Raw genomic sequence first — 18214 nt, 5'->3', positions numbered from 1 at the left:
TATCTAGGTTTATGAATGAAACTGGCCTTTTTATTTTGCTTTTCTTTTCATTGCAAATTTCATTCGCAAATTTTGCTTTTTCATACTGGCTTTGATAGGTGTTGGTATCATAGTTATGCTAGCCTCACAAAATGAATTGTAAAGTGTACTGGATTGAACTGATGAAACTTACTTTGTTTGGAAATAGGCCTTTGCAGATATAATTAAGTAATAATGAAGTAATACTGGATTAGAGTGTGCCTATATAAGCTTAGGGAAATCTAGACACAGGGGAGAACGCCATCGGAAGAGAGGCAGAGAGAGATAGGAGTGATAGAGCAACAAGCCAAGGAACACCAGGCAAGGAAAGATTCTTCCATAGAGCCTCTGGAGTAAGAATGGCCTTGCAGATATCTTGATTTTGAACTTCTACTCTCCAAAACTATGAGAGAACAAATTTCTGTTGTTTTAAGTGACCTTGCTTAAGTCACTAGTTATGGCAGCCCCAGGAAACTAACATATGTCCCCTCTTTTTTTATTCACTAAAACATTTCTGTAAAATTAAAATAATATTTTCCTTGACTTTTTAGTTAGAACCTACCAATAGTCATCTGGGGCTGGAATTTACTTTATGAGACTTTGGATTACTGATTCAATTTCTTTAATGGTTTTCTATTTCCTCTTGAGTCATACTGGTGAGCCATAATATTTTCATTATCTTTTTTAACAGCTACAGCATCTGCAGTGTTATCCTGTTCACCATTCCTTATATACATTGTGCCTTCCCTTTTTCTCCTTGATCAAGCTCTCAAAAGTTTTGTCAGTTTTACTAGTCTTGCAAAGAACTAACTTTTGACACAATCTTGAATCATTTGTTTCTATCTCATCAATTTCTCCTCCTCCTTATTCCTTTCCTTCTACCTCACTGGGTCCATTTCATTGCTTGTTTTGTTAGTTTCTTAGTACAGATGTTTAGCTTGTTTCACTTCAGTCTGTTATCTTTTCTGATCAATATCTTTAAGGTTAAAAATCTCCTGCTGAGTTTGCTATAGCTGGTATCCCTCAGGTTACATACGTTGCATTTTCACTATCATTTAGTTAAAAATATTTTCTAAATTCTATCATGATTTCTGCTTTGGTTCAGAGATCATAAAGGAATGAATTTAATTTCTAAAAACATTAGGAATATTTCTAGTTATATTTTTGTTACTGATTTCTAGTTCAATTGCAGTGTTGTCAGAGGGCATATTCTAAATTTATTGAGACAAGTTTTTGTGGTCCAGTATCTGGTCATATTTGTAAATGTTCCAGATTTGAGAATATATATTTTTCAATTGTTGGGTGCATTGTTCTATATAAATCTATTAAGTCTAACAACTCCTAATGGTTTTCTAGGAGAATCATTTTTTCTGTTTCCGAATTCTAACTATATTCTTTCTTTTTGACCTCTTTTCTTACCAAAAAAATACCAAATTCTCCATAATTGGGATCCCTCTCTCCATGCTGCAAAGTCATTCCCTTGGGCTCCTGACCTCCAGTTCCAAACAACAAGTAAGTCATTTAATAACCAGTTAACGTTTGCCACATTTTTAAAATCTCTCTCAGGCTCATCCTTCTCATCTGTAAATGGAGATGGTAGGATTTACTGAGGATTAAATACAGTAAGTATAAAAACATTACTATTTTCATTATTTTTTTAAAGATTTTTTATTTCTTTTTTAAAAATATTTTATTTATTTATTCATGAAAGAGAGAGAGAGAGAGGCAGAGACACAGGCAGAGGGAGAAGCAGGCTCCACACAGGGAGCCCGATGTGGGACTCGATCCCGGGTCTCCAGGATCACGCCCTGGGCGGAAGGCAGGCGCTAAACCGCCGAGCCACCCGGGCTGCCCTACTATTTTCATTATTAATAAATAAATAACCTACACAGTTCTGGCACATAGTAGGCAAGATAAATGGCAATCACTATAGTGATTAACATTTTTATATTTCTTTATTGTCATGATTCCAGTATCTATTTCTTCTCAGGTTTCAATTAACATACATTTAATTCCCTTGGCTACAGTAAGATCACATAGGTCCTCATATCCATGTGATGTTTGTCAAAGGGCATAATATATTCAATTGGGAAAAGAAGAAAAGTTGTCATGAATACCACTGATCACCATGTCAGATTCTTTTGTCATATGTTTTCAATATTTTTGCATCTCCGTGGAATAACCCAATAAAGATTGCCATGGTCACTGAGATGGGTGACTGTCAGAAGAAAAATGAACTCCATTTCAAGTCTCAGTGTGAAATAAAAAAATAATATTTATTGGCTATCTTCTGATGTAGGCACTGTACTAGGGACTTTCAGATATATATCATAGAAATCTCACAAAAACCTGTTAAGATAGATGTTACTATTTTCTGGTTTGTTTGTTTTTTTTCAAGATTTTATATTCTTATTTCAGAGAGAGAGCAGAGACAGAGTGCACACAGGACGAAGGAGCAGAGACATAGGGAGAAGCAGATTCCTCACTGAGCAGGAAGCCTGACATGGGGCTCGATCCCAGGACCCTGAGATCATGACCTGAGCCAAAGGCAGATGCTTAACTGACTAAGCCACCCAGGTGACCCTACTATCTACTTTCTAAGTATAGAAATTGAGCTTCAGGAGATTACAGGGATTTGCCCAAACTCACATAGGGTGGAGGTATATGCAGCTGTTGATATATACCTGCTAGTGTTCGTTAGTGTACTCTAACGCACTAAACATCCTCCAAAGACCCAATACAATATAAAACAGAGTAAGGTCAGAGTCTTCTCTGGGTCTCTTTGTTACTCTTGTCTCTCAACAATATTTCTCACTCCCACTCACTTCTTCCATATCCTTTACCCACCCTAAGGCATTACCCATAGGACAGCTCATGCAGTGTTGGTCTCAGTCTGTAACTGGTTTCCGGAGGCAGTGGGAGAGGGTTAGAGACTGGTTACCTGCAGAGAATTTGCCATCTGCTCCGCAAAGCACAATAGCTTTTACTGTACGGTCTGTGGTAGCTTTCTGCAATCCGTCTTTTATTCCACGGAGTACAGCTGTACTAAAAGGAAAAAAAAATTACACGAGGCATTAGAATTTAATTTCTACCATCTCAGAGTTTTTTCCTCTTCTAAAAACGAAACATACACACAATGGATAAAAACTCTAGTTACTTATTATTCAGTTTTCACTAATTTGATCAACTGATAATATAAATGTCAACTGTGAAGCACAGGACTAAGTAAATGAATAAGCTTTTAAAAAGCCATATCTTCCTGGACTTTGCTGTAACTGTGGCCACTCAAGCAACATTCATCAATTTTAAAATACTACTGTACATCTTCTATGTACAGTAAAAGTACACAACATCCTAGGAAACAACAAAATGTCACAGTAAGATGAGTGCTGTAATAAAAGTACAAAGAAAGTGATGTGGACATTCACAAAAAGAACTTACTTTGGATTTGTCATATTGGCAAAATAGAGGAAAACTGAAATACTCTACAAGAAACAACCTAAGAGATGTGTCAGGGGCTTCAAATTACCCCAAATATTCCATCCTCCCCACTTTCTTCCAAGGATTAAGCATCTAGTTTTTAGCTGGATACGTGACTGCCCAAAGTAAAGGCTGCATTTTTTCAGCCTGCTATGCAGTAAAACCAGCATAAGGCATTAAGTTCTGGCCAATAGGATGGCAGCAACTTTGGCAAGCATCCTTAAAGTATTAGGTATGCTTCTCTCTTTTCCTTTTCTGGCAGGAATGGGGATGTGATGGCTGGATCACGAGCAGCCATCATGGACCAAGAGGTGGAAGCCACATATTGAGTATGGCAGAGCAAGAGATATACAGACGGGGTCCCTGATGATTGTGGAGCAGTCATACCATTCTAAGACCTTGCTCTGAAAGAAGCCAGCCTTTTCTTGTTTCATCCACTACTCTTTTGAGTTTTCTGTCTCTGACAACCAAACCTAATGCTATTTTAGGAGGCAAAGGCAAGGTCTGGAAAAGAAAAGACATGTAATAGACGGCTACATTACAGTTGATGAAGGAGTCATCTACAGAAGACAGTCAAGATTGAATGAGTCTGTCAAAGGAAAAGAGAGCTGAGAGTAAATCCTCTGGGTACACCCTCGTTGAAGAAGTGGGTAGGCTCAGCAGAGTGATTCAGTACCAAGGGAGCCCAAAGTCACAAAGATCAAGAGAAGAGAATTTGCCAAGAACTAAAGGATCAATAAGTGTCAATGGATTATGATGGAGGAGAACCTAGGAAATGTGAAGATGAATTTAAGCAAAGAAAAATGATAGAACCAGAGTCCAATCAGTTTGGCATTGGAATTCTAAGCATTCTGGGTAAAATGTTTTAGTGTACAGGGTGAAAAAAAAATCTTAAAACAAAAAACAAACTTTGGGAAAAGCCAGAATGTTTGGATCAACAACTATGAGTTAAAACCTCAGGCAATAAAGGAGATACTTGTGTATATATTAACTCCCTCCCAACTAGTTACTTTTCACCATTTAACCTAGATGAAATCAAACAAAATCTCTTGGTTTTGACTGGTTACTTAAAAACCAAATCTGTGAGGAGCAGCTGGGTGGCTAGTTGTTAAGCACCAACCCTTTATCTTGGCTCAGGTCATGATCTCAGGATCATGGGATTGAGACTCCTATCCCAACAGTACTCCCCTATACATCCAGCCCTACCTGGAACCCCTCCTCCCAGTTGGCTCCGTGCTCAGTGGGGAGTCTGCTAGAGATACTCTTCCTCAGCCCCTCCCCTTGTGCTTGCTTGCTCTCTCTAAAATAAATAAATAAATAAATAAATAAATAAATAAATAAATAAATCTTTAAACAAATTAAAAAAGGAAAAGGAAGAAAGATACCAGATCTGTTAATGTGATTTGGACCCAACCAGAATACTTGGAAGTCCAAAAGGCAAATATTTCCTCTGAGTAAATGATGGCTGCAAAAGTAGTGCCAAAATCAGTGCCATTGAGGACAAGAGGCTGGCTTCTCCCATTTTCAACCAAACTCTTTTATTTCTTAGGGTCTTGCTACCTTTGCAAAAAACAGAGAGAAATAAAAATAGCTGTAAATACAGCTTTACTAGATCCAAGCTGAATAAAGGGACCAGCCTTGTAGCAATGATAAGGTTGCAGCGGTAAAATTATTTTCTCCTCTTAATATTGTCCACGTATGGAGAAATCAAGTCTAGAGTAAAGGTAACATTTTCATGGGTGCCAACCAAAGCTCTTTAGCTGCTCTGATTTTAAGTGGTGTTTCTTGTGACAGTTTTTCTTTAAAACCAAAGGTCACCAAATCATGTTTGCTGTTTGTGATCAGCATTTTTTTAAGTCAAAGAAGTAGAAGAGAAGAGAAAAATAGAATATGACAAACTACATAACACATAAGGATAAGGGTTTGGGTCTTTTTTGTTTTTCGTCTTTTTTGTTTTTTCTTTGTTTTTGGTAAACTTCACACCCAGTGCAGAGCCCAGTGCAGGGCTTGAAGTCACGACCTGTCCCCTGCAGATCAAGACGTGGGCTGAAATCAAGAGTTGGATGCTTAACAGACTGAGCCATCCAGGTGCCCCATGAGGATAAATTTTGTTTTACAAAACTTTGTTTTCAGTTATGTATTTGTGTATGTATCAGGTTGCTATGTATGACATAGGATTTCTTACTGTGTGGATTACAGTAAAAAAAAAAAAACCACACACACACACAAACATGAAAGCCATTGTTCTGAGAGACAGGCTTCGTAATCAGACATGTCCTACCCTTACAAAGAGGTTGGCATTCATCCGAATGTAAGGAAACTTGGCTGCAGGACTAGCAAAGGATTTAAACTATTTGGGCCAAAAGAAAAAAAAATTCAAATAAGAATCACTGTGCTAGGAAGATAATTTCCTATGTAGAAGTAGGAAAGGAAAAAGGGAAGAAGGAAGGAGGAAGGAAAGAAAAGTCTAAAGAAAAAAATGATAGGAGGGTGCCTGGCTGGCTCAGTCAGTGGAACATGCGAATCTTGTGGAGCTGAAACTCCACATTGTGGGTGGAGATTATTTAAAAATAAAATCTTAAGGGCAGAGGATCCCTGGGTGGCTCAGTGGTTTAGTGCCTGCCTTCGGCCCAGGGTGTGATCCTGGAGTCCTGGGATCGAGTCCCCGTCAGGCTCCCTGCAGGGGGCCTGCTTCTCCTTCTTTCTCTGCCTGTGTCTCTGCCTCTCTCTCTCTATGTCTATCGTGAATAAATAAATAAAATTTAAAAAAAATCTTAAGGGCAGCCCCAGTGGCCCAGCAGTTTAGTGTCGCCTTCGGCCCAAGGCCTGATCCTGGAGACCTGGGATCCAGTCCCATGTCCGGCTCCCTGCATGGAGCCTGCTTCTCCCTCTGCCTGCGTCTCTGCCTCTCTCTCTCTCTCTCTCTCTCTCTCTCTCTCTGTGTGTGTGTGTTTCTCATGGATAAATAAATAAAATCTTTACAAAAAAATAAAATCTTAGGAAAGAAAAAAATAGGCAACCTGTTAATTTTGATGAACATGGAGGGATATGTATGAGGTAAAATATAACTTCAGAATGGTGCCTGGCTGGCTCAGTCAGTAAAGCAAGTGACTCTTGACCTTGTGATCGTAAGTTCAAAACTCACATTGGGTGTAGAGATGATAAAAAACGCAATCTTTGGGCAGCCCCGGTGGCTCAGCAGTTTAGTGCCACCTTCAGCCCAGGGTGTGATCCTGGAGACCCGGGATCGAGGCCCACGTTGGGCTCCCTGCATGGAGCCTGCTTCTCCCTCTGCCTGTGTCTCTGCTCTCTCTCTCTCTCTCTCTCTCTCTCTCTCTCTCTCTCTGTGTGTGTGTCTCTCATGAATAAATAAATAAAATCTTTTTAAAAAATAAAATCTTAAAAAAAAACCCACAATCTTTAAAAATGTATTTATATGACTTGAGAAGATAGAAGAAAGAATGGGAAAGCATTCCCAAGTAGAGAAAACTTGATGAAGCTGAAATAAACCCCAGGTGGCAGCAGGGCCTGCTGCATGGGTTTGCCATGATGGTAGCTAACATCTGTGCAATGCCAGTTTATGATCTCTAGTGGAGGTAGACTTCACCACAATGTTATGATATGAGGTAGATACAAACATTTCTGTTGCATGGGGGGTGGGGCGGGGTAAATATGAGAAATGCTTAAAATTCCTATGAGAAAATATTTCTAGTTATGAGTATTAGACTGTGAAGCCTTTTTTACCAAGTTAATGTCGGAAATGGTTTCCAGTTATGAGCAGAGGCTGAGGCAGAGTCCTAATATCTAGTATCTCTAACTAAAATAGAGACAAGTCCAAAAGGGATATGTAATGATATTATGTTTTTCTTCATCAAAACCAAAACAATGGATATTTTGCTTTCTTTTTCTGAGACTGGCAAGAAAGTGGACATATCCTTATAAGATTTTATTCTTGCACTTTTTTGGTATTATTAAGTGCAATAGCTTATATTAAAAATATGAATTGTTATATTAATACTCATGATAGGGATCCCTGGATGGCGCAGTGGTTCGGCGCCTGCGTTTGGCCCAGGGTGCGATCCTGGAGACCCGGGATCGAATGCCATGTCGGGATCCCGGTGCATGGGGCCTGCTTCTCCCTCTGCCTGTGTCTTTGCCTCTCTCTCTGTCTCTGTGTGTGACTATCATAAATAAATAAAAAAAAAAATTAAAAAAAATATTAAAAAAAATACTCATGATAAAATCAAATCTGATGACACTAAGATAAAAATTAGCAGGTCTCCTCATTGCTGTCTCTTTTTTGCTCCAGCGGTATGTGATAAAAATGTTGATCAAAGGTCTTTCTTCCCTGTTTTATATATTCCTCGTAAATTATAATTTCTGCTAATCCTACTCTCTGAGGATGGGTGGCTCTTCCCTAGGCTGATGATCACTATCCTTTTTACAAAGACATGCCAAGAACCAAACCTATATAATTAAACATTTTTAAAATTAGGGACGCCTGGGTGGCTCAGCGGTTGAGCATCTGCCTTGGGGCCAGGGCGTGATCCTGGAGACCCAGGACTGAGTCCCGCGTTGGGCTCCCTGCATGGGGCCTGCTTCTCCCTCTGCCTGTGTCTCTGCCTCTCTCTCTCTCCGTGTGTGTGTTATTATTCTCATGAATAAATAAATAAATCTTTTTTAAAAAAATTAAAACCGGAAAAACAACCAGTCTGGAAAGCACTGCTGTAAGTGCACGGAACAAATCCGTGTGCGGTTTAACAAGGAAGGTGCTCCACGGTGAAATAAAAAAGATAAACTGCACAGTCGTTTTTCAGGAAATGCTACTTAGCGGGCTTCCTCCAAACCAACGTATCCTCCACTGAAGCACCAACGCCTCCAAGTCTAGAACAGACCGGGAGAAAGAACTTTGCATTTCTGCACCATGCCACAGCTCGCCTGTCCTCACTGCCTGGGCATTAATGAGGGGCATTTACTTATTTACAAGTGGGAATTTCTCGATCATTCGGCCACACATTAGGGTGGCCCGGACTCGAGTCTGGGAAGTGAGGAGGGATCAAGGGATCAAGGTCCCGCTGGCTCTGTGCCTTTGGAGTCGAGCGCGCCCGAGAAGGCAGCGCTGCCCGCCAGCCCACGGGTGGAGCTCGCAGCCGGCGCCGAGGCCCGGGTTCGAGCCCAGCTGCCCCACGTCCCGGCTCTGTGTGCCTCTGAGCCTCACTGCCTTTCCTCACCAGCCAAACACGCAGCAGAGTTCGCAGCGAACGCTAACCAAGCCGGCCCAAGCACGAAGCCTGGCAGGCGCCGCGGTTCCATCCGTGCCCGTGGCTTCCGGCGTCTACACCCGGAGGGCTGCGCGCCGGGCCGGGCTGGGGGCGCCCGAGCCGTTACCTGATGGCGTTGACCGGCGGGTTTCGGAGGCGGATCAGCGCCAGGCAGTTGCGCAGCCGCGTGTACTCGGCCATGGCTCCCGCGCGCGGAGGTCGCCGGCGCCTCCCTCGCTGGGCATGCGATGCGGCTGCCCGCCCGAGGAGGGGCGCCCGCTGGGCCAATGCGAGCCCGGCCCCGCCCCCGCGCCCGCCCCCGCGCCCGCCCGCCGACACCCGGCCCCGCCGCCCCCACCCCTCCTCCCGGGACCCCAGCCCCGCGCTCCGCGGACGCTCGCGATCTCTGCCTCGGCCTGGGCTCGCGTCACCGCGCAGGTCGGAGAGGCCCGCGGGCAGTGGTGCAAGTCCTAGGGGGCAACCCCCTGGCCCAGGGCGGCTGCCCTCCCGGGAGCCTCCTGGCTTCACTAAGTCGGTGGAGCTGTCATCGGTTTTCAGCTTCATGATCCTTCTTCTTCTTCTTTTTAAATTTATTTATGATAGTCACAGAGAGAGAGAGAGAGAGGCAGAGAGAGAAGCAGGCTCCATGCACCGGGAGCCCGACGTGGGATTCGATCCCGGGTCTCCAGGATCGCGCCCTGGGCCAAAGGCAGGCACCGAACCGCTGCGCCACCCAGGGATCCCTATGATCCTTCTTAACAGGGATAGATACCTGGAGTCATGACAATTAAGGTGACCTGACACACGCTTGGAACATTGCACACATGATGAATTTCACCCAAGTCGGTGTGGTGCCAACCACTTAACATAACAGTAGTTTTATGTCTTAACTATAACGGCGCAGCCTAGTGAAATGTATGGGTGTCTTGTCTGCCCTTTCTTTTTTCATTTTAAAAAAATTTCCCCCAATTTTGTTGAGATATAATCATATATCATTATATATATGTTATATATATATATAAATTTTGTTGAGATAGGGGATCCCTGGGTGGCTCAGGGGTTTAGCGCCTGCCTTTGGCCCAGGGCACGATCCTGGAGTCTCCGGATCAAGTCCCGGTATGGAGCCTGCTTCTCCCTCCTCCTGTGTTGTGTCTCTGCCTCTCTCTCTCTTTCTCTCTCTCTCTGTCTATCATAAATAAATAAATCTTTTAAAAAAATTTCTGTTGAGATATATCTCAATATATATGTTATATATATAAATTTTGTTGATATAATCATATCTCATTATATATGTATATATATACATAATGACATACATCATTATATAAGTCAAAGTTGTACAGCATAATGATTTGACTCACATAGATCGGGAAATGATTGCTACAATAAGTTTAGTTAACATCCGGCATCTTTTATATAGATAGAAAAATAGACATATAGAAAAAAAAAAACCCTCTCTTTTCTTCTTCTGTCATTTCTAAGGATTGTGATTTCTAATACTTTATTCATCCATGAGTTGAGCCCCCAGTGTGGAGGCTGAGAAAAATTAAGGCCATTCCACCTCAAGTTTAGCATTAGCACAAGTACAGCTATCTTAGGCCCCTGGGAATAAGACCTGAACTTTACAGGAAAAACTGCAGAATGTCCTCGGCAGGGAATCCCTTATCAGAAAGACAACAGAGCTCAGAATTGCCCTCAGCAGAGAATCCCATATCATATCTTGAGAAATTCCCCCACCCTTTCCCCCATATTGGGAAAAAAAGAATTCCTCCACCCCTTCTGAAAATCCCCTAGACCAGCCCATAAAAAACCCAGCTGTAACCGACTTCGGGATCCAAGCCCCTGCTCTGCTGTGCGGAGTATACTTGGACCCAAGCTCGAGCTTGGAAATAAACCTTTGTGTGTTTGCATCGGTATCGGCTCCTCAGTGGTTTCTCGGATTCACAATCTTCGGCACAACATTTCGGGGCTCCTCCGGGATCTGAGAGACCCCCCAGGACCCCAACTGGAGGGTTTCAAGCGTGGTGAGTGCACTCAACTTTTTCCACCTTTTGCACGCTTTTTCTCTGAGAGCTCTAAACTGTACTTTTACCTGTAGGAATTCCAATCTGTATTGGGTCATCATTGGCTTAGGCGGAGGCGCTGGTGGGCCGTCGACTGGGGGTCTTGAGGAGACGTCCCTTGTCCCCGCCAGGAGGATGGGAGTCCTCATCTGTAAGGAAGACGGGGGTCCTCGTCTGTAAGGAGGGCCAGCTGCCAGCCCTCTTTCTGTTTCGTCTCCGCAGCCGCACTGGAACGTTTGTCGGTGTTACTGTGTCCTTGTTAACTGTGCGTTTGTCTGCGTTGTTAATTGTCGTAACTGTCTGTGCCTTGGTGTGGACGGGGGACATAATGGGGCAGACACAAACCACCCCCCTGTCCCTTAGGCTCTCCCATTTCTTAGACATTAAGAGAAGGGCTCATAATCTGAGCACAGACATACGGAGGGAAATTTCAAGTTTACTGCCTACCTATTATCTTCCAGGTTAAGGCCGTGATCTTCAGGGACAAACCGGGCGGCCACCCTGACCAGTGCCCTACATCCTGGCCTGGCAGGACATGATCCAGAATCCCCTTCCTTGGTTAAAACTATTTTTACCCCCCAAAGCAGGACCTACCAAGATCCTAGCCCTGTGGAAAGGCCGAGAAGGAGACTGACTCTAAGACAAAAGTGCCTCTTTATTCAGTTTTACAGGATTCTTCTCCGGAGGACCTGATTCTCCCGCCGCCCTACCCGCCGCCCCCTCCTCCTTCCACCCCACCCCCACCCCCGCCATCAGAGGTACTGGGGCTGCAGAAGGGGCGCCACCCCTCTCAGGTGAGGGAATTCCTGTGCGCAGGCCAGCAGCTGGGACACAGGGACCAACACACAGAGCGGGCCCACCCCCTAATGCAGGGTCGCTGACTCCCCTGCCCTTCCCCTCCGCGCCATGCCACCCCCCCACCCCCCACGAGCCTGGCGGAGAGCTAATGTTATACTGGCCGTTCTCCACCAGTGATTTATATAATTGGAAAACCCAAAATGCAAAGTTCTCTGATACTGTGAGAGATCCAATCGGGCTTTTAGATACTGTTCTCTTTACCCACCAGCCTACTTGGGAGGACTGCCAACAGCTCTTGCAGGTTCTCTTCACCACCGAAGAGAGAGAACGAATTCAGGTGGAAGTCCCAAAGTCTGTCCTGGGAGACGACAGACAGCCAACTCAAAACCCGGACCTCATAAACGCTGCCTTCCTCTTATCCTGCCCCACCTGGGACCACAACTTGGCTGAAGGTAAGGAGAGACTCCGGGTCTACCCCCAGACCCTAGTGTCAGGTCTCCAGGCTGCCACGCACAAGCCTACTGATCTGGCCAAGGTATATGGTGTGAGAGACAGGGTAAGGATGAGAGTCCAGCAGGCTTCTTAGGGAGAATCGTAGAGGCTTTTAGGCAGTACACCCTATGAACCCAGAAGCCCCAGAAACAAAGGCCGCAATTATGGCTTTTGTTAACCAGGCCACTCCGGACATTAAAAAGAAATTGCAAAGAGTAGAGAGACTTGGAGAGAAGAGCCTGCAGGACTTAGTAATAGTAGCAGAAAGAGTCTATAATATAATACAGTAAGTCCGGAAGAGCAACAAACCAAACTAAGTGACCGACAGACCCGAAACCTGGCCAAGATCCTGCTGGCCACAACCATGGATGACCCACAGGAAAGACGGAGGCAGCTCAAGAAGCTGGCTTCAGGGACAGGTAAGGAGGATGGCCCTGGTCCCCATTGGGAGCGCCCGAAACTGAACAAAAACCAATGTGCCCATTGCAAGGCAGAGGGCCACTGAGTGAAAGAGTACCCTAACAAAAGACTTAAGGCCCCTGCCAAGCTCTTGAAGATGAAGGACCTGGATGACTAGGGGAGTCGGGTTTGGCACCCCTCCCCGAGCCCAGGGTAACTCTCAGAGTGGAGGGGCAACCCATTGAATTCCTAGTGGACACTGGGGCACAACACTCGGTTTTATTACAGACCCAAGGGAAATTGGCAAGCAAGACTTCATGGGTGCAAGGGGCCACGGGCACCAAACAGTACTCATGGACTACCCGAAGAACTGTGGATCTCAGCATGGGCTGGGTATCCCACTCCTTCATGGTCATCCCTGAGTGTCCCTACCCGTTGTTAGGTCGGGATTTGCTCACCAAGATGGGGGCACAAGTTCGCTTCCACCCCAAAGGAGCAAAAATCCTAAACAAGGAGGGGCACCCGATTCAGGTGCTTGTCCTGAGTTTAGAAGATGAATAGCAAGGAGACCACCAATTACTTAATACTGCCCCCTCCAGATTCCCCCACCCACCAGTGTCTCAGATAAAAATTGGCGATGGGGAGCAAATTGATTGACTTTAAATGGATCCAGGTGGGACATAGGAAATAGGTCTTGAAAATTATCACTACTAAGCCTGAAACTTTTATTCTATTGAGGTTTACTGAAGGTCACATAAGCTCTGGTTATCTTTTAGCAATGTGTTCGTAAAAAAATGGCTAAAATGATGGTTAATTGTCTGTTTCCAAGTTTTCATAAGTAATTGTTAAGATACCTTTCAAAGTCCTTGGTAATCTGAAACCTTAGTTACACTTTGATGATACACTGGACATGAAGGTCTCTTCCACACAGGAAAAAGTGCTGAAACATTGATTTGAATTTGTTGGTGAACAGGCCTTGTACTTAACTGTTTCATAAATTTGCCATCTAAAGAGTTCTGGTGTGACAGTTCAAAATTGGTTACTCCTTAGTTTTCACTGGAGACTAAGGTTCCTAAGAATGAAAAGCTCTGCTAAAATAAGACTGATGACTGATGAAAGCAATTTTGTATGTAGAAAAGGAGATATGTAAGAAAAATATAAGAAATGGGAATATATTTTTGTTCAAGGTACAAGACAACAAATTTTGTCCTAAATGAGACTGACTGGAAAGAATTGGCTTGGGACAAATCCTGAATGCAAAGGAAGGTGTAAAAGGGTTGTGAAGGGAAATCCTTGGAAAGGAATTTTAGATGTGGTCAGTATAGACTAAGACAAAGTAAATGGATTTTAATTTTTTTTTATTATTATTTATTTATGATAGTCACAGAGAGAGAGAGAGAGAGGCAGAGACACAGGCAGAGGGAGAAGCAGGCTCCATGCACCGGGAGCCCGATGTGGGATTCGATCCCGGGTCTCCAGGATCGCGCCCTGGGCCAAAGGCACGCGCCGAACCGCTGCGCCACCCAGGGATCCCAGTAAATGGATTTTAAAGTACAAGAGTGTAAGATTAAAAGTCTACTTTCTGTTCAAAAAGTTTCCTTGATTTGTTGGTCTGCTTTTGATAAGAGCAGCAGTTTTGTCCGAGAAGGAGTCAGAGATTGGGGGGGGGGGGGCAGCCGTAACCATGGAAACGGAGACCATCTGGGCGGAGCCATCGGCAACCTGAACATCTGCTCCACAGGCAGAACTGACCGCACTGGCCAAGGCGCTGACCATGGGGGAAGGTAAGCGAATGAACATCTACACCGACAGCAGGTACGTCTTCGCCACCGCTTACATCCATGGAGCCCTTTACAGAGAGAGAGGGCTTCTGACAGTGAGGGAAAGACTATTAAAAACAAAACAGAGATCCTTGAACTCCCGAGGGTCCTCTGGCTGCCCAAGGCCCTAGCTATCATCCACTGTCCGGGACACCAGAGAGCAGACACACCAGTAGCCAGGGGAAACCGGTTAGCCGACTCAGAAGCTAAGGAGGCGGCCCTTAACGGTGACCCAGGTTTTAACAAGCACACTACCTGATCCGGGGACACCAACCCTGCCCAACACCCCCAACTATACTGACACTGACTTACACTGGACCAAACGCTTGCCTATGACCCAGTGCTTGCGTGGCCGGTGGAGGGCCGCAGGCTCCAGCATCATCCTGCCAGAGGAACTAGGACAGCGAGTCCTATTCTGGATGCATTGGAGTACTCATATGGGAACAAGGAAGACATGCAAAGATCACTATTAAAGACTCTTGAGCAAAGATGGAACAGATTGCGGCAAGCTGCCATGCATGCCAGTTAACTAATGCCACCGCCCACGGATTTATCCTGGGTGCCCAGCTCCGAGGGGACCGCCCAGGAGCCTACTGGGAAGTGGACTTCACTGAGGTAAAACCTGGAAAATATGGGTACAAGTATTTACTAGTGTTTGTAGATACTTTTTCAGGATGGACAGAGGCATGTCCCACCAAACATGAAACAGCATAGACCGTGACCAAGAAACTGCTGGAAGACATCTTACCGAGGTATGGTTTTCCTGTTAGAATTAGATCAGACAACAGATCAGGATTTGTCTCTAAGGTAACATGGGGAGTGGCATTAGTACTTGGAGCAGACTGGAAATTACATTGTGCACATAGGCCCCAAAGCTCAGGACAGGTAGAGAGGATGAACAGAACATTAAAGGAGACCTTAACTAAATTAGCCCTGGAGACTGGCAGGGTCTCCTCCCCTTTGCCCTATATAGGGTGAGGAACTCACCCTATAAGATGGGACTGACTCCCTACAAGATCATGTTTGATATTCTTCCACTATTATCCCCAATTTAAAACCTGAGGTGCTTGCTGAATTTGATGATCACCAACTCCTTTTCTCCCTCCAAATGTTACAACAAACCGATGAACAACTGTGGCCTAAGCTGAGGGCCCTCTAAGAGACTGGGCCACCCCCGGGCCCCCATTGATAACAGCCGGTGACTGGGTGTACGTCCGGAGATACCAACACCAGACACTTCAGCCTCACTGGAAGGGACCCTACATCATGATCCTGACCACTCCCATTGCTCTCAAGGTCCACGGGATTACTCCCTGGGCCCACTACATCCATGTCCGGCCAGCTGATCCACACGCTGTTCTCAAGGACTTTGTTCTAAATGGAAAGGCCAACCAGACAAGGATAATCCCCTAAAGCTAAGACTGTGCTGTTCTCACTTACTCCACTAATGTTGCCTATGCTCTGTCCTCTTCATGCCAGAACCAATCCCCATCAGCCATTTAAAAATGTGCACCTAATTCAGCCTTGCTTTTAAAGTCTTTAAAGGTTTAAAAAGATAGGAGCATCTTAACTGTAGAGAGGCTTTTGCAAGCAAGGGGGATTATGTGCTGCCCCAAATGAGGAGTATTGCTTCTTTACTGACCAGTCAGGAATAGTCCAGGAATCTACGGCAAAAGTCAGAAAAGGTTTGGCTAAACATAAACAGGAGCGAGAACAGCAACAAGGTTGGTTTGAATCATGGTTTAATCATTCCCACTGGCTCACTCTGAGACCAACCTGGACCCATGATTGGGTCTTTCCTTAGGTTCCTCTGAGAGGGGGAAATGTGGAGGCCGAGAAAAATTAAGGCCATTTGACCACAAGTTTAGCATTAGCACAAGTACAGCTATCTTAGGCCCCTGGGAATAAGACCTGAACTTTACAGGAAAAACTGCAGAATGTCCTCGGCAGGAAATCCCATATCAGAAAGACAACAGAGCTCAGAATGCCCTCATCAGGAAATCCCATGTGGGAAAGACAACAGAGCTCAGAATTGCCCTCAGCAGAGAATCCCATATCATATCTTGAGAAACTCCCCCACTCTTTCCCCCATATTGGAAAAAAAAAATTCTCCCACCCCTTCTGAAAATCCCTTAGACCAGCCCATAAAAAACCCAGCTGTAACCCACTTCAGGGTCCAAGCCCCTGCTTTGCTGTATGGACTATACTTGGACCCAAGCTCAAGCTTGTAAATAAACCCTCGTGTGTTTGCATCGGTGTTGGCTCCTTGGTGGTTTCTCGGATTCACAATATTGGGCACAACACCACTAGGTGCTAGACATAGGCAGGAGACTAAAGATAAACCAGGCCCAGCCCCTTCTTTCCAAAAGTACACCCCAGAAACAATGTTTTTTCTGGATAGCATAGACCTCTGGTGGTCTCCATAGTCCACAAGTGGTCAGAAGGCAGTCTGTAAGTTTCAGAGGAAAACAAGACAGAATGATGGAATGATTTTGTTCGCTGATGTTTCACAAATCTTAGCAATGATTAGGAACTATTTTCACATTTTTTTTGACCTCTTGGAAATAACAGTTTCCAAGTTCTAGGAAAGTAGAATTGCCTTGAAGCCCTGGGAACATGCAGCAGTCTGAACGTGTCCAATCCATAAACTGACAGCCAATCTAACAAGGACAGCCCTCATTCCTAATGACCAATCACAATCCAGTGCACACCTCTGAGTGCCAACATTTGGCAAAACCCAGCTTCTACAGGTGATATCAATCTCTGGTACCTCTGAAAATTTGCCAACCCCTGAACTCCACCTCCTCAAAAACTTGATGTAAGACTAACAGTCTGTTCTGCTTGGGAGAAACTGGATGAGGAGCATAGCGTTCCTTATTATAGGAAGCGATACATTCAGCTTCATCTTATTTCAGATACTGGTTTCTGGGGGGACAACTCCACAGAGGCCTCCTAAAAATGTCAAATGTCTCCACAAAGGCCTCGTAGGCAAGACTTAACAGTTCTGAATGGGCTGAAATTCTTCCTGGATCAAAGGGAGATGAACATAGTGTGGAGTTTTGTTTTAGGATTTTATTTGAGGGGATCCCTGGGTGGCGCAGCAGTTTGGTGCCTGCCTTTGGTCCAGGGCGCGATCCTGGAGACCTGGGATCGAATCCCACATCGGGCTCCCGGTGCATGGAGCCTGCTTCTCCCTCTGCCTGTGTCTCTGCCTCTCTCTCTCTGTGGCTATCATAAATAAATAAATAAATAAATAAATAAATAAATAAATAAATAAATAAATAAATAAAAAAAAGATTTTATTTGAGGGCAGTCCTGGTGGCACAGCAGTTTAGCGCCGCCTGCAGCCCAGGGTGTGATCCTGGAGACCCGGGATCAAGTCCCACATCGGGCTTCCTGCATGGAGCCTGCTTCTCCCTCTGCCTGTGTCTCTGACTCTCTCGCGCTCTCTCTGAATGAATAAATAAACAAATCTTTTTTAAAAAAAGATTTTATTTGAGAGAGAGTGCATAGAGAGAGCACAAGCAGGGAGGAGGGGGGAGGGGCAGAGAGAGAGGGAGAAGCAGGCTCCCTGCTTCCCTGTGGGGCACAATGTAGGGCTGGATCCCAGTACCCTGAGATTACGATTCAAGCTGAAGGCAGATTCTCAACTAACTGATTGAGCCATCCAGGCGCCCTGGTGTGGAGCTGTTCTGAGGCAGGTTCTCACCTCTATCTTGGAGGTGTTAGCCATAGGACGTGTCTCATTTATTTCCCTAGTTTTAGTTGAATGCAGAACTTTCTCCCTGGTACAAGCTGCAAACTTCTATGTAAATCTATAGAACTGTTTGACAGTAATTTAGAGTTGGCTCTTCAACAGGGCAGGGACTGAGATAAGCAAGTG

General features: G+C 44.8%; 1 protein-coding gene across 2 annotated transcripts in view; it reads right to left on the bottom strand.

Annotated features, from left to right (window-relative positions):
• The window catches only part of EHHADH (enoyl-CoA hydratase and 3-hydroxyacyl CoA dehydrogenase), a 49141-nt gene extending 40106 nt beyond the window's left edge, over positions 1-9035 (bottom strand). The window contains exons 1-2 of one of the 2 annotated variants that reach the window (XM_041731679.1): positions 8887-9035; positions 2960-3063 (exon numbers count right to left, since the gene is read on the bottom strand). In XM_041731679.1, the coding sequence (XP_041587613.1) occupies positions 2960-3063; positions 8887-8960 (178 nt within the window). In that variant the 5' untranslated portion in view covers positions 8961-9035. Of the gene's footprint in view, positions 1-2959; positions 3064-8729; positions 8827-8886 lie in introns of those variants that run through there. The other variant, XM_041731680.1, reaches the window with a different exon arrangement.
• Positions 9036-18214: the final 9179 nt, after the last annotated feature.

Source organism: Vulpes lagopus, chromosome 17 (assembly GCF_018345385.1).
Source record: "Vulpes lagopus strain Blue_001 chromosome 17, ASM1834538v1, whole genome shotgun sequence".
Lineage (NCBI taxonomy): Eukaryota > Metazoa > Chordata > Mammalia > Carnivora > Canidae > Vulpes > Vulpes lagopus.
Note: the sequence above shows the minus strand (reverse complement) of the source record. Positions and strands in the feature narration are given on the sequence as shown.